Below are 16385 nucleotides of genomic sequence, written 5' to 3'. Positions count from 1 at the left end.
TTCCTAGCCCATTACTGGACAGGCCAAACTGGGTAAGTATAATCATCAAATCATCATCAGTCCATGCCTCTGTGCGGTGTTTGGTTTTTGTTTTAGGATTTGTGGTATGTGTGTGTTTGGTTTCGGGGGTCATGCCCAGCAGTGCTCAGGGCTTACTCCTGATTCTGCACTCACTCCTGGCAAGCTAGGGAACTATAAGGGATGTCGGGGATCAAACGTGGGTCAACTACTTGCAAGGCAAGCACCCTACAACCCTCTAGTCCCTTATGGTGGTTTGCTAAATTTAGAATTTCTGTTTAAATAGTAGTGTCCTATCTGTGACAAAGGATAAAAAAAAAAATGTTTTCAGCCTTGGCGTTATTTCAAATCCTAAATCCAGACCTCCCAGATAGGAGACTGGCACTCCGGAGGGTGTAAGAACGAAAGTGAGCACCCCTTCATCAATCAGTGCCTTTGAAATCCGGGAACTCGCGCTAGCCTTCTCAGGCCCAGCCTGCGCATCTCTGCCCCTCCCAGCCCTCCGCCTTCCCAGGGAGGCTGGGAGCCATCCTGGAGAGTTCAAGGGAGCGGTGGGCTGCATGATCCGCCCCTGGAGCGGGGTTCTGGCTCCCCTGAACCCTCCTCAGCCGGCGGAGACTGTAGACAAAAGGCCCAGTGCGCCGCGATGGAGCCCTCCTGGCTGGAGACGCGCTGGGCGCGGTCCTTCTACCTGGCCTTCGTGTTCTGCCTGGCCCTGGGGCTGCTGCAGGCCATCAAGCTCTACCTACGGAGGCAGCGGTTGCTGCGAGATCTGCGGTCCTTCCCCGCGCCCCCCACGCACTGGTTCTACGGCCACCAGAAGGTAGAGGAGGGATGGGCGAAGGATGCTGAAACCCGCGGGGACAGATGGGCAGCTCCCATCCCTTCTTCCCATCACCCTGTCGCTCCTAGATCTCTCCTGCTCAGTCCCCGGGTCGCAGCATCTAGTCACTGCTCTCCACCTGCTCCCTCACAATCTTCAGGGGAAACGGGGACTTCCGGCAGCCACTCTGGGAGGGACTTTCAAGAGCCTAAATGCAGAAAAGCAAAGCTATGGAACTCGGGTCTGTCTCTAATCGCTTCGCCTATTTCTTGGAATTTATTATATACTGCATTTCAAAATGCTTTTTTGCTGGGGTGAAAAAGTATAGTTTGGTGTCCTAAATAACATTTATTAATTGCAGAAGATATGCAAAAAATGGGCACCACAGTCGCCAGCTCCCCTGTATCCTTTAAGCATCCCCCCACACTCTGTTTTATATTATTTATTTAAGTCCTTACTAGTAAAATATTGCTATACTGCAATTGCTATACTGCAAAAATATATTGCTATACTGCAGTACCTAATTTAATCATTTTGTTTTGTTTTGTTTCTTTGGTATTTGGGCCACACCCTGCAGAACCGGAAGGCTATTTGTTTGCACCCAGTCTTGGTACTCATGTTAAATCCACCTGTAACGCATCATATTTGGCAGGATGAATAACCACACCATGTTTTACTTTTCCAATATAATTCTATTTGTATCTTTAGCTAAATTGAAAATTTTTTATTTTATTTTATTTTATTTCGGTGTTATCATTTTTCCTAAAGCTTGATTTCGGTTTTTTTTCTCATAGAGCTTTCGCTCCTTGCCAAATATTAATTATTAACTTGGTACTTTTTTCATATACTTAGTTTTTCTATACTTACCATTTTTTCTAGGCTTGCTGAACACATCTCAGTAATATTTTCAAATATTGAAACATACCAATCTGTCCATCCATATGCTTTTCTGGAGGTGTTTCTGCCATGATCTCTTCTCCTGTTTCAATCTGAACTGGTTGCTCTCAACATATGCTTGATACAATGAAAATTTTTTGTAATTATTTTTACATTTTATTTTACTTTGTTAATAAGTTACTTAATTGAATCACTGTGAGATATACCGTTACAAAGTTATTAATGACTGGATTTCAGTCATACAATGTCCAACACCCTTTCCTTCACCGGTGTACATTTCCTGCCACCAATGTTCCCAGTTTCCCTCCCACCCTCTCCCCTGCCTGCCTTAGTGGCAGAAATTTCTCTCTCTCTCTCTTTCTCTCTCTCTCTCTCTCTCTCTCTCTCTCTCTCTCTCTCTCTCTCTGTCTCCATACTTTCTTTTTTCTCTTTTCGACACTGTGGTTTACAAAGTTGTTACTGAAGGATTATCATACATATCACTTTACCTCCTATCTTTCACCATTTAGTTCTTGTCCAGAGTAATCATTTCCAACTATCACTGTCACAGTGTTCTCTTCTGTGCCCTAACCACCCCTCAGTATTTGTGCCAAGTATCCTAACTTGAACTGGTCCTACTGGTTTGGAAAGATTTGATATTTCTGTATTTTACTTAACTCCTTAGCATTTTTATCATTCTGATATACAGGCTAGATTAATAAATACAAAAGCAGGTTGTTCTAGCCACTAAAGTGATAAGGATGTTAATTATCTGGCACTATTTAACTATGACTTCTCTATACTTCTGTTATAGCTGTCTAATTTCCTCTCTTCTCTCTTTCTGGAACTCCAGTTATTTGGGTAGGAGGTCAGGTCCTTATGTATTTAGAAAATCTTTGCATTTTGATATTATCTTCCTACCAGCATTCCTAAAATCATTTTTGTGAAAACTATTGGCCATCAGAAACCGGAGGATGGCTTGGTGATGAAAAGTGTCCACCATACAAGTGTGAGGTCCATGAGGTCTTGAGTTCAATTCTTGGCACCTATTTAGGATAGGAGATTTTGCTCTTATGAGCCAAACTCAAATGACTTTGTCTTGTTTCACTGATATATCTGCAGCCACTTGCTACATCATAATATGGATGATTGGCATCATCATGGTAAAACATGACTCTGACTTTCTCCTGCAGAGGAATCTCAAGTATCTTGGTTCTACTCCATTGAATTTATTAGTTTTTGATAGTTAGTCTTGCTTTGTTCACTTAATGTTAGTTTCTCAAGAGTAATAAGCAGTCATATAGTAATGATCACTGAGATATTTTTTATTTCATTTAAAGAAGATGCATCACAAAATTGGCATAGTTGAACATAATACATTTGTTTCCAGATAAGTGAGAGCAGCGTTATTATTTTAAAAAATAATAATAGAGGGGCCAGAGAGATAGCATGGAGGTAAGACATTTGCCTTGCATGCAGAAGGATAGTGGTTCGAATCCTGGCATCCCATGTGGTTCCCCAAGTCTGCCAGGACTGATTTCTGAGCATAGAGCCAGAAGTAACTGTTGCCGGGTGTGACCCAAAAACAAAAAAAGAATAGAGAGGAGGCAGATAGACAGATAGAGGCCCTTCCTCAGCTTCCAGGAGACCTGGATTGCTGACTAGACTTCCCTAATAATGAGGATGCTATTTCTCAAGCTTAGTCACAAGCTTTTATTTGGCCTGAATATGAATCTCCTGTCTGCTGTACTAAGTATGTATATATTTTAACATATACTTTCAAATATAAGAATTAATACAGGCAAATATAGCCTTGATTAAATTTCTCTTTACCTGGAAAACTCAGCACCAAGAGATACTTAAAAACAACTTTAATCCACATAGTCTTTTAAAAAGCCTTGTAGCTTTAAACAGACTACTCTGTCAGATGAAAGGAATGTTTATTTTGGGACACCTCTAAGGGACTCTGAGTGACTTGCTAACTAAATTTTTACCTCAGATATAACATCCAAAGTTTGGCCCAATAGGTTTTTAAAAAAATTTTTACCAGGTATAGATTTGCATCACTTTTATATAAGTTTGTCTCTTTTATTGCCCCTTCTAAAAACTATTTTCTTAGTCACACTTTAGTAAGTCAGTTGTCTGTAATAGGAAACATGGCTTCTTGCTAAATCTTTTAATTTACATGAGAATTGACACCTAGGGTCTGGGTCCAAGAGGAAAAACTTTGAGATGTTAAAATTTATCCTCTTTTCATCCTCTGGACTCTTAATTGAAGTGTATCTATTCATGAGGTCTAGAAACCACCTAGAGGCATGGGAATTGTTTTGAAGATCAAACAACATATACTGATAAAGCTTCCATTAACAAGAGAGATCTGTTTTACTTTGCAAAGAAACAAATGTGAACATTTACATACCATAAAAAACTGACTGGCTCCTTACACCTATATTTATTGCAGCACTATTTACCATAGCTAGACTCTGGAAACAACCAAGATGCCTTTCAACAGATGAATGGCTAAAGAAATTGTGGTACATATACACAATGGAATATTATTTAGCTGTCAGGAGAGATGAAGTCATGAAATTTTACTATACATGGATATACATGGAATCTATTATACTGAGTGAAATAAGTCAGAGAGAGAGAGAAAGACGCAAAATGGTCTCACTCATCTATGGGTTTTAAGAAAAATGAAAGACATTCTTACAATAATTTTCAGAGACAAAAGAGAGGAGGGCTGGAAGTTACAGCCCACTTCATGAACCTCACCACAAAGTGATGAGTTTAGTTAGAGAAATAACTACATTGCGAACTATCCTAACAATGAGAATGTATGAGGGAAATAGAAAGCCTGTCTAGAGTACGGATGGGGGTGGGTGGGGAGGAGGGATATTTGGGACATTGGTGGTGGGAATATTGCACTGGTGATGTGGGGGAGTGTTCTCTTATATGACTGAAACCCAACCACAATCATGTTTGCAACTGAGGTGTTTAAAAAAATATTATTTAAAAAGAAAAAAGAAAAAAACTGAATGGCAAAAATATTTCATATATGCCCCCAATATTTGTGTAGCAAACCAGAACATTGTTCTCCCACACAACTGCGTGTGGCTCCTGTTAGTCATAATCTGCTGCCTCCGTGCTCCCATTTTCTTGAGAGAATTCTGAGAAATTCTGTAACATATCCAGAAGACAGCCATTTTTCTTTTTTTTTTATTCTATTTTATTTTTTGTTTTTCTTTATTTCTGTTGTTTTGTTTTGTTTTGTTTTGTTTTTCACAGCATGTGAGATGTTAGGGATTTGAATTCAAGGCAGGTGCTCTACATCTCTGTGCCCTTAGCCCTTATTTTAAATTGTTCTTTAATTTTTAATTTATTTTGCTGTGAATTTTTAAAAATAAGTTGATGTAGCTATCATTTTGGGTGGCAGGCACACTCAGTGATGCTCAGGGGTTATTCCTGGCTATGCGATCAGAAATCACTCCTGACTTGGGAGACCATATGGAACTTCGGGGGATCAAACCACTGTCCATCCTGGGTCAGCCGCATGCAAGGCAAACACCCTACTGCTGCGCCATCACTCCAGCCCCATAGCTATCGTTATTTTAAATTATTTTTCCTTTAATCTGCCTTTCATAAAGAGTTGTAATGTTTCTGATTCTGTATATCTCCTGATGTAAAGTTAGATGCCTTTTGGGGTTTTTTTGTTTTGGAAATAAGAGATCCTTTTATAATTTCTTTTTTTTTTCTTTTTTTTTATTAATATCTTTATTTAAACACCTTGATTACAAACATGATTGTAGTTGAGTTTCAGTCATGTAAAGAACACCCCCCTTCACCAGTATGACATGCCCATCACCAATGTCCCAAATCTTCCTCCTCCCCAACCCACTCACCCCCCACTTTGTAGTGATTAATCTCAGCTTTTATTTGTCTTGGAAAGCCTTTGTTTCTTCTTATTTACAGGACAACTTTGTTGGATCGAGTATTTTATGCCTACAATTTTTATCTTTCAGTATTTGAAATATCATTCTATTCTCACATGATCTGCAGATGCTGCTGAGTACCATGAATATAACCTAGTAGGGGGTTTTTGAATTCCTAATGCCTTTAATTTTATTTTAAATTTTATTTAACACCATGATTTGCTCATAATACAGTTTTTTCAGATATTCAGTGTTCCAACACTAATCCCACTACCTTCTCTTTACCAATGACCCCAGTTTCCCAAGCCTAATCCATTAGCAGGCACAAAATAATTTACTTTATACTCTGTTATATCATATATCTCACAATGGTGTTACTAAAATCATTGCCTGAGGATTTTCTGAGCTTTTTGGTGCTAGTTGGGCCTTAGACATTATAGTTTTTATTCCTTGAGCTTAGAGGCTTCTACACAACTTTCCCTTCTAATATGTTGTGCTCCTACTGAGCTCCAGGAGCTGTGGAAATGGAATGATTCAGCAGCTTGGCATTTCTTCAAAAATTACTTGTGGAGCTGTGAAGCTGGGCCATTTATATACCAAAGGATGCCCAGTGGAGTAAGGTGCTGGGCTTCTTGTCAAGGTCCTGCACCCACCAAGAGACAGGGCTTATCTGAAACTATTCAATAGCAGCAAAGATTAGTTCTGCCTTTAAAAAATCTTTATTTGGAGTGGGTTACTAAGAACAAAAAATCAAACCATCATTTTTTGTTTTGTTTTGTTTTTTGGGCCACACCCGGTGACTGCTCAGGGTTACTCCTGGCTATACGCTCAGAAATTGCTCCTGGCTTGGGGATGCGAATGCCGGGGGATTGAACTGTGGTCCATCCTAGTCTAGTGCAGGCAAGGTAAACGCTTTACCACTTGCTCCACCGCTCTGACCCCAAACCATCATTTTTATGAAGATTGAAGAGAGTAATAAATATTTTGACCAAGCTGTGAAGAAAAACAACTTTATCATTGCTTTTTGATAGTTTTATTATTATGTAGCCTAGAGAAGGTATTAGACATTGAGTTAGCTCTGTGGATTTGTATACCCATGCCTTAGCCAGATTTGACAAGTTTGCAAATATTGTTCTCAGCCCATTCCACTCCACACACTGCTCCCCACCAGATTCCCCATGGGCTCACCAGAGAAGTGACTCAATACAGAGACTTATGGATTCAGTGCTGCTTAAGCCTTCTGGTGCCAGGAATTACCCGGGCCACACCAAGAATACTCAACCCTCATACTTTGGGGCTCATATGATAGCTTCATTATGCAATCAATCTGACTCATTAAGTCCTTTTCAAACCCCTTGCTCCTCTCTGGAAATAAAGGGAAATGGAGGGCTGAAAATTCTAAGCTTCTCTTTATGACTTGGTTTTTCTGATAATCAGTCAAGGAACCCACCAACAGTCATCACATTAGAACAAAGCAAAGCAAAACAAAACAAAAACCACTGATATCACTTGGAAATTTCAGGTATTTCAAGAACTGTGTCAAAAACTGGGGTCAAAGATCAAATGTTAGAACAGAACATGCTTTTATTCCTCTTCTCAATTAGAAAAACAAGGTTATACAGGTTCTAAAAGCCCTGTGCCAGCAATTCAGGACTGAAAAACATGTAGATAGATAGATAGATAGATAGATAGATAGATAGATAGATAGATAGATAGATAGATAGATAGATAGATAGATAGATAGATAGATAGATAAGGGCCTTGGTAGATGTGAGATTATACGTCAAAAATCAGTTGACTATTAACATAAAGTAAAAATTTCTGGATTCTCAGTTTATTGCACTGATCTGTGTCTATCCTCATGCCAATACCAAACTTCTCTTTCTCTCCAGTTACTTCAAGATGGTAAAATGGAGAAGCTGGAAGAGTTTGTTGAAACATATCCTTGTGCCTTTCCTTGCTGGGTTGGACCCTTTCAGGCATATTTCTATATCTATGATCCTGACTATGCAAAGACATTTCTGAGCAGAACAGGTAAGAAGAGTAAAGGATCTCAGAAATTTAATTTTTCTCAGAATGATGTGCACAAGTCTCAGACAGGGTTCTAAAGGAATTCTGAAGCAATGATTAGTATTAGGCTTGTCAGAGACCATGGCAAAAGTACTGAGTAGTTTCATGTCACTCTTAACTGCTTCTCACTCCCATACTTGTCTTGTTCTAATTCTGTGGTTATTAGGTTAGTGTATTATCAACATCCCCAGATCACCAAGTTTCTTTTGCCTACCTTGACTTCATGTTCAATCTCAGCACCAACCTCTATGTCCTTTCTTGAGCCTAAGTCTTCATGGTGTTCAGAAGTAGTTCAGTCTCTGCTTGTTAAGTATGTAAACCTGCTATCTCCATGGCTGATCTACCAGTCTAACCTCTTGATTGAGGTCCCAATTTTATTCATTTTGTACAATTGTTGCCTGTATTCACTTTTTAGTTTGTTTGTTTTTAGGCCACACCAGTAGTGCTCAGGAGTTATTGCTGGCGATACACTCAGGAGTTACTCCTGGTAGTGCTCAGGGAATTATATGGGATACTAGGGATCTAACTCAGGGCAGCTCCTTGCAAGGCAAACATTCTATCCACTGTACCATCACTGTACTATCACTACCCACCTGTCTTTACTTTTGATGCTCAAATCACACAGGCCTATAATACAATTTATTTTCCAAGATTTCCTGATGCACTGTCTCTTACAAAACATTAAAATATCCTATTTGTGTTCCCTGAATTTTATAAACTATGGTCTGATTTTTCTAATCTTTCACCTTGTACCAAAAGTTTCTAAAAAAAAAAAAAAAAAAAAAAAAACCTTTCATTAGAAAACAGCCTTTTCAGGACCATGCTTGTATAAAACCAGTCCTAGTTTTACCCCTGGTTCCATATATGATCTCCTTAACACAACCAGCTGCCAGGTGCGACCCAACACCTCCAAACAAAGAACAAACTTTATGTTCTTGTCTCTATGTTTCCTAGTTCCCAAGCTTGTATCCTTCTCATGCCCTCTCTACAGAAGCACCTCCACTCAAAATTCAAAAAAACTTCCCCATAGGACCAAGAAGATGGCTCCATAGTTGGGGGGCATGCTTATTTAGATACAAATTGGAATCTTGACACTGCATACTTTATCCCCAACACCTCTTCATGTGGCCTCTGGAGGCTCTGAGTACTTCCTGGATTGTCCTGATGGTGCTGAGCACCACAGAGTCCAAGCATCTATCACTAGGAGTGACCCCCGCTCCCATCACCCAGAGCAAAACAGTATCCCTTCAAAAAACTGAACAGAAGAAACAACAAAAAGTTCCTGGAACCCCAAGACATTTGTACTTCATTATCTGTCTGCTGACACCTGTTCTGATTGATAATTAACATTATTTTCAAAATTGTTCCTATAATTATTCTGTTAACTTTGGAACCCTCAGGCAATCTGTTTCTGTTAGAGAAAGTAGAAAAAAAAAAGGACTATGAATTTGTGTGCCAATCTCCTTGCAGGGATGATTGTTCTCTTGTTCTTACATTGAAAGTTGTGGTTTTCCTGGGTCTGCTAAGGCTGGAGGGAACGATCCTAGGGCTCCTTATAGCTCTTGATCTATGGTTAGTGGAGACAAAATAAGAGATACTTTACCAATTTAATGCCATCTTTTCTTTCTTCAATTCTGCAGACCCCAAGTCCAAGTCCTTGTATAAGTTCCTGATGCCATGTCTTGGTATGTATGGCCAATGAGAAGGGTAAGCCACTGTCCCATATAAAGCCCCTTTTAATATTAGAGCATCAAAAAAAAATAAAATTGGAATTCAGAAGCTTTCAGTTTGGCAGATGTAAACCATAGTTAGGACTTCACAGAGCCCAGCTTCTCAGAAAACTTCCTAATTTATTTTTCTCCCCAATGTCACATCCAGATATGTATGAATTTTTTCTAGCTTTGACTTTAAAACTTCAAGTTCATATATACCACTGATATTCTTTATCTTTAATCTTTCTTCTTTTGTCTTGAACTCTTTTTCAAAGAATTTTAAGAATGTTCTTTACATGACTGAAACCCAACTACAATCATATTTGTAATCAAGTGTTTAAATAAAGATATTAATTAAAAAAAGAATTTTAAGAATTTAAGAATTTTTTAAGGATTTGTTGTTATTCCATGAACAGATAAATCCAGCCTTTTAATCATATAGTTGGTCTTTATGTGAGACAAAGAAGAACTCAAATAAAAAGAGATTTAAAAATCTTTTAAAAATGGATTGAAAGAGGCCAGAGCGTAGGGCATTTGCCTTGCACGAGCTAATCTAGAATGGACTGCCATTCGATCCCTGGTGTCCCATATGGTCCTTCAAACCAGGAGCAATTTCTGAGTGCCTAGCCATGAGTAATCCCTGAGCGTCACTGGGTGTGGCCCAGAAAAAGAAACAAACCAAAAAAGAATTTAAAAATGCTTCAACTTGAATCCTGACTCCACTGGATAGTTGAGTGGTGGTCTTGGGAAGTCATGAAATCTCTGAGAACCCTTTTTTTTCATTTTTTGAAAATGAGGATGAGAATTATATTTCAGAGATATAAATAATGTTTAATAATTAAATATTTATAATAAATAATATAATAATATACATATACATAATATAATAATATAATGTATAAGTGTATCTATTATTTATATGTTTATATTTATAATATAATATATTATACAACTATATAATTATTATAAAAATGATATAATTATAATTAAATGATATTTAATTTGTATTTTCAATATTTACTGTAACAGATGACATTGTTCCAGCAGACACCATGCCTCACAAGCCTAGTGTGTTGTAAGCACTAAATGAAGACTATTATATATTAATAAACTTGAAGGTTTTTCAAATATCTAGTCTATAATTGCCTGGTAACAGACAGTTGTTTCTATGTTGTATCATTTGTAGGTGGCAAGGAAGAGGGAGATTTGAGGGTAAAGTGTAGGGGTACGTGTAAATTTTGTGTTCACACCATAGCTCATAAATTGGAGCAGAGAGGAGATGAATTTTTGTTGTTTTCCTAATAGCTAGACATACATCCATATTTTTGTTTAATCTTAACAGCAGCCTGGTGAAGTAGATGTCTGTTGATGTTTGGTTTGGGGGCCACATACAGTGATGCTCAGGGATTACTTCTGGTTCTGTACTCAGAACTTAGAACACTCCTTACAGCTCAGCGGACCATATGGGATGCTGGAAATGAAACCGGGGTCAACTGCATGCAAGGTAATTCCAGTCCCAGATGTTTTATTTAATCAAACTTTATTGCTGAGAAAAACCAAGCCTCAGGAAGGTTAAATAAGTAATTTACCCACTACATGTGCTATAACTAGACATTTAAGGCTTCATACTCGTATCAGGTTTTAAAATTTAGGGTCTCTCTCACAGTTTTAATCATATTCAAGCACCAAAACTCACTTCCAATTTGATATCAGAGTACTGCCCTGTGTGTCCCTGTCATTCATGATCTGTGCTTCTTGACTTTCCTTCTCCTTCTCATATAACAAAATGGCATGAAATTTTTCTACCTTTTTTTCTCAAGGAAAAGGACTGTTGAACCTTGATGGACCTAAGTGGTTCCAGCATCGTTGTCTACTAACTCCTGGATTTGATTTGAACATCTTGAAATCTTATGTTGAAGTGATGGTCCATTCAGTAAACACAATGCTGGTAAGAGAGGCACAAGGACTTCCGATTTGTTGTAAAATACTTTCAGCAGGAAGATTAGGGATGTGTCTCAGTGGAAGGTGGTTTAGATATGGCTTCTTGCCTTTTATGTCGGTGACCTGGTTTTGAATTCCAACAACACACACCAAAAAATTTAATACTTCTAGAGGGGAATGTATGATACATATTTTAGTGGTTGGTGAGAGCCAACATTGGATGATTTCTAAAAAACTATATATAAGGTGTATATGACTTTATTATTGTTCTTTGAGTGTTTAAAAAAGAATGGGGCCAGAGAGACAGTACAGCATGTAAAGCACTTGTTTGTATATACCTGACCTACATTCAATTCCTGGAATCCCATATGGTACCCTGAATACTGCTAAATGTAACTCAATACTCCACACTCCAAAGATGAAGATCTGGTTCTCTACCTACAATATATTTTGAGATCAAACCTAAGTATACAGATGGTAGTAAGAATCAGATGATAGATGGGGTCGGAGCGGTGGCCCAGGACATAAAGTGTCTGCCTTGCCCACGCTAGCCTAGGACAGACTGCAGTTCGATCCCCCGCCATTTCATATGTTCCCCCAAGTTAGGGGCAATTTCTGAGAGCATAGCCAGGAGTAACCCCTGGGCGTCACCAGGTGTGGCTGAAAAAAATATTTTTAAAAAGAATCATATGATAGATAGTAAGGAAAACAAAAATAACTGACAGTTTCAGATTTGGAGAAGACTCTCATTTACCATGACATCAAAGTTAGACTTGATATACAGCTGCCAAGCATGTAGGGATTCAAAATGCAAATATTTGCAAATATTTGTGGTTTAGAATAGATTTGCCTGAAGGTCATAGTTGAGGCACAACCTAGGTTCTTCTTGGGTGTGAACTGAAACTATATACCTGACCTACCTTCAATTCCTGGAATCCCATATGGTACCCTGAATACTGTCAAATGTAACTCAATACCCCACACCCCAAAGATGAAGATCTGGTTCTCTACCTACAATATATTTTGAGATCAAACCTAAGTATACAGATGGTAGTAAGAATCAGATGATAGATGGGGCCTCACCAGAGTGCAAGGAAAGACCACAGAAAAATACAAGCCACCCCAGAGAGGTAGATAGAAGTTTAAATGAGCAAAGAGTTTATGAGGCTTTTTTTTCTTGTCACAAGATGAGTTTTTTACCTCCATTCCCTACCCTGATACCCTGCCAAGTGTCAAAGTTTTAGAAAGGCTTTAACTGTTCAGTCATGCAAACAGTACAGACTCAACCTCACAGGACACAGTGCACATTCCCTAAATAATGCATCAAGCTGAATTATTTTTTTTGTTTATATGTTTTTTTGTTTTTGGTTTTTGGTCACACCAGCAGCGCTTAGGGGTTACTCCTGGCTCTAAGCTCAGAAATCGCTCCTGGCAGGCTCAGGGGACCATATGGGATGCCAGGATTCAAACCACCAACCTTCTTCATGCAAGGCAAATGCCTTGTCTTCATGCTATCTCTCCAGCCCCGTCAAGCTGAATTCTTGGTGCAGCTTCTGGACCCAGACATTTCAGGGGAGAAGGATGAGCTACCTCTGCTGAAATACTGCTTTTGCATGAAGCAGATAGTCATAGTCTTTGATTGTCTTCCCAGCATCCAATCCCTCATGACTGGCCTTGATGATATCACATGCTCTACTTTTCTGCAGTGCTCTCTGAGCTGTTAGCAAAGGGCTTCCCTTACTCAAAGATCATTCATTTGGTAGCTATCTCTCTGCACTAAGGCTGATGCCACAGCCATGATACAGCTACATGCTAGAGAAAACACAAGTTAAGAGAAAGACCCCCCAAAATTAGTGACAACTTATTTTTTTTAATTTTTGAAGAAAAAAAATTTTATTTCGAGATATTGAGGAAGGAGAGAGAGAAGATAAGGAAGTGAGAGAGTAATGAGTAATAAATTCAAGAGAGAGCACAGGCTTCTCAAAAGGTAGAGAGAGCTCTGGTATACATCCCAGCATAAAAGTAGGAGAGTTCACAATCTCAAGAGGGGAGAGGCAGGTGCCTGGGTACTTTGTACTCAGACAACATATGTGCCAGAGATTTGTTTCCCTTCAAAATGCCCTGTGATCTGAATCAGTGACTTTCAACCCCCCAGGCTGTCGTATGACTGTGTGCATTAATTCATATTCTCATGTGATTTATTAAAGATAATATCTTAACAACTTATATAAACATAATTTCCTTTTCCAATAATGACACAGATAACTCCTTGCAGTAATGCCCATGGCCATTGTACTTTGCAAGGACAATTTTTGTCCTTGGATATATTTCAGGGGTCAATAATGACAGACTTTCTGGCCCTTATTTAAGGCTTATTGAGTGAATTTAGTAAGGCCTTCTCCATGGAAAAAGAATACCTGCCTAACCATACACATTGTCTGGGGGTGACAACACTGTCAGGAACATTAGTGATAGATTAGAGATGGGAATTGCTAGACCAGGACCCCCATCTTCTTTGTTATGCTTCATGCTAGGCATCGTGTATTTCATTAGGCCCGATTTGAAGCAGGATAAATGGAATCCAGTGGGCACTGAGTCATTTTCCTTCCCCGAGAGACTCAAAGTAACTGACCCATCCTAGTGGACATCTCATTCATATTCCAGTAGTTAATGTTAATGCCTTTCCCAGCAGGAATGGGCTTGGTGTTGTTAGTAGCATAGCATTATGAAAACTGGAGCAATGACACTTTCCCTCTATTTCCCAGGATGACATAGAGGGCAACTGATCTTACTGACTTATCATTCAAGTAAATGAGACAAGGGGCTGGAGAAATATACAGCAGGAAGGGTACTAGCCTTGCCTGTGACTAACTGAGATTGATCCCCAGCATCCTATATGGGCCCTCGAGCACCACCAGGAGTAATTCCTGACTGCAAAGCCAGGTGTAACCCCTGAGCATCACAGTGTGTGGCCCAAAACCAAACCAAATTTTTTTTCTTGGGACAGTATTTTAGTCTACTAAGTCAGGATAAATTTTATCTGGTGCTCTAATATTTCATTTTTCTCTCTGCCAACTTTGTTGGTATAGAGAGTAATGTCTCTATTCAATACTGTGCTCTCCTTCCCACTCTTATACAACATAACTTAAAATGTTCTCTCATCCCCATCCCCATGAGCCCCTATTTGAAGAAGTTAACTGCAAATGGCCTTAGCCCTCTCAATTCCCAGCATCTCTATGGTTCCCTAAGCACCTCCAAGAGACATTCCTGAGGACAGTCATGAGTAACCTCTGAGCATCACTGAATGTACTCCCCAGCCTAAAGAAAGAACTGCCACTTGAGAGGGAGAGTACCAATATAGCCAATTTGCTAACACCTCAGAAATTGTGGACTGCAGTTGGTGGTCCAACTCCTTTGATAGTTGCCTTGCCTATTGTCTAGAATTCACATGCTGTCTTTCCATTACTTGAGTCCATCCTTTCAAGGGCAGCTCAGCATCCAGGGCAATAAGAATTGTACCAAGCACTGCAGTGGCTGCTTTCCTGTGCACTAAACCTATTGTATTTAATTCATAGTCTGTTTCTCAGCTTTTCTACTGTCAGAGATTATCACTAACATATGAGCCAGAATGTCAAGTCTCAGACTCCTGCAGCAAATCCAAATGTAGGCCCACAAAGGCCTACTCAGAATCATCCACCCTTTTGTTGTCTAAACTTAGGGGTTAATCAAATGCTGAGTCCAGCCCACTGGCTGCTACAGTTCAGTTTGTTCCATCATGGTTGCCATCCATCCAACACTCCTTTATCCCAACAGATAGCCATGGGCCTTGCCATTCACTCCAGAGTACTCCTAGCCTTACACATCTCACTTCTCTCCATTAACTGGTCATATTAAGTATCTTAAAGGTCAAGTTCCAACACCATCAGTTCTGACTATGAGCCTACAAAGACTCTGTGGTCCTGGTTTGTCCCAGACCTGGCCTTATTAGAGTTCCACCTACTGCTGCTCTTACCAATGCCAAAACGTCTTCACATGGGGGCTGTAACTGCCAGAAATAACTAAGATGTTAAGCTTTAGTTTAATATTGAAAATGGGAGCACCAGATCACTGCCCAGACCACCTGGGACTTGAAATTCTACCCTTTGCCAATCATCAGGAAAAATGAAAACAAATTAATCTAGCAGTATCAATGAATGAGGATAGAAGTCCATGTAAGTCCTCAAGTATATCAGAATTTTTGTGTTGCCTTAGGACGACATTAGAGCAACAATATTCTCCAAGTTTACTGAACTGAGGAAATTATTAGAAAAGAGACTCAGGGGATGGAGAGACAGTACAGTTGGTAAGATGCTTGCTTTGCAAGTGACTGATCTGTGTTCAATTCCTGACACTAAAAAGATTCTCCAAATCCTGCCAGGAATGGTCCCTGAGTGAAGAACCAGAAGCCCTGATTACCACTGAACATGACCCCAAAACAAAGAGAATGAGAACAGCTGATGAGAAAAATGAGAGCATTCAAACAGAAATGAAGGAAGCTGAAATCTATCTATTTATCATCTATCTATCTATCTATCAATATATATAGTATCAGGGTGAGGAAATTCAGTACTTGGAAACTAAACAACTTGCTGCTAAAACAGCCAAAAGATCAGAGAGAAAAGCAAAGAACAAATCAAAATATTCCTGGAAACAAATGAGAATGAAGACATAAATTATCAGAACATATCAGAGAAAAGGCTGTTCTAAGAGGAAGTTAACAGCAATGCAAGCTTTCATCAGGAAATAAGAAAAATATGCAAAAAATAACCTAACAAAATATCTTATTTCTAGAAAAAAACAAACAGTGAGTTCAAAGTAAGCAGGGTGTAAAGTAAGAAATGAATGAAATAGAAAAATACAAAAGATCATTTGAAATCAAGATATATTGGAAGAATAAACAAGATTAGCAACCCATTAGAAAAAAAGAAAAAAAATCTCATAAGCCAGATTAGAAATGAAAGGGGAGAAGCTACA

At 39.0% G+C, this 16385-nt stretch overlaps 1 protein-coding gene across 1 annotated transcript in view; it reads left to right on the top strand.

Annotated features, from left to right (window-relative positions):
- Window positions 1-468: 468 nt before the first annotated feature.
- The window catches only part of LOC126011096 (cytochrome P450 4X1), a 33309-nt gene continuing 17392 nt past the window's right edge, over window positions 469-16385 (top strand). Inside the window, exons 1-4 of the mRNA XM_049774794.1 lie at window positions 469-841; window positions 7542-7683; window positions 9360-9404; window positions 11252-11379. Of these exons, the coding sequence (XP_049630751.1) occupies window positions 665-841; window positions 7542-7683; window positions 9360-9404; window positions 11252-11379 (492 nt within the window). The 5' untranslated portion in view covers window positions 469-664. The remainder of the gene's footprint in view (window positions 842-7541; window positions 7684-9359; window positions 9405-11251; window positions 11380-16385) is intronic.

Source organism: Suncus etruscus, chromosome 6 (genome assembly GCF_024139225.1).
Source record: "Suncus etruscus isolate mSunEtr1 chromosome 6, mSunEtr1.pri.cur, whole genome shotgun sequence".
NCBI lineage: Eukaryota > Metazoa > Chordata > Mammalia > Eulipotyphla > Soricidae > Suncus > Suncus etruscus.
This window is presented reverse-complemented; position numbering and strand designations above follow the sequence as displayed.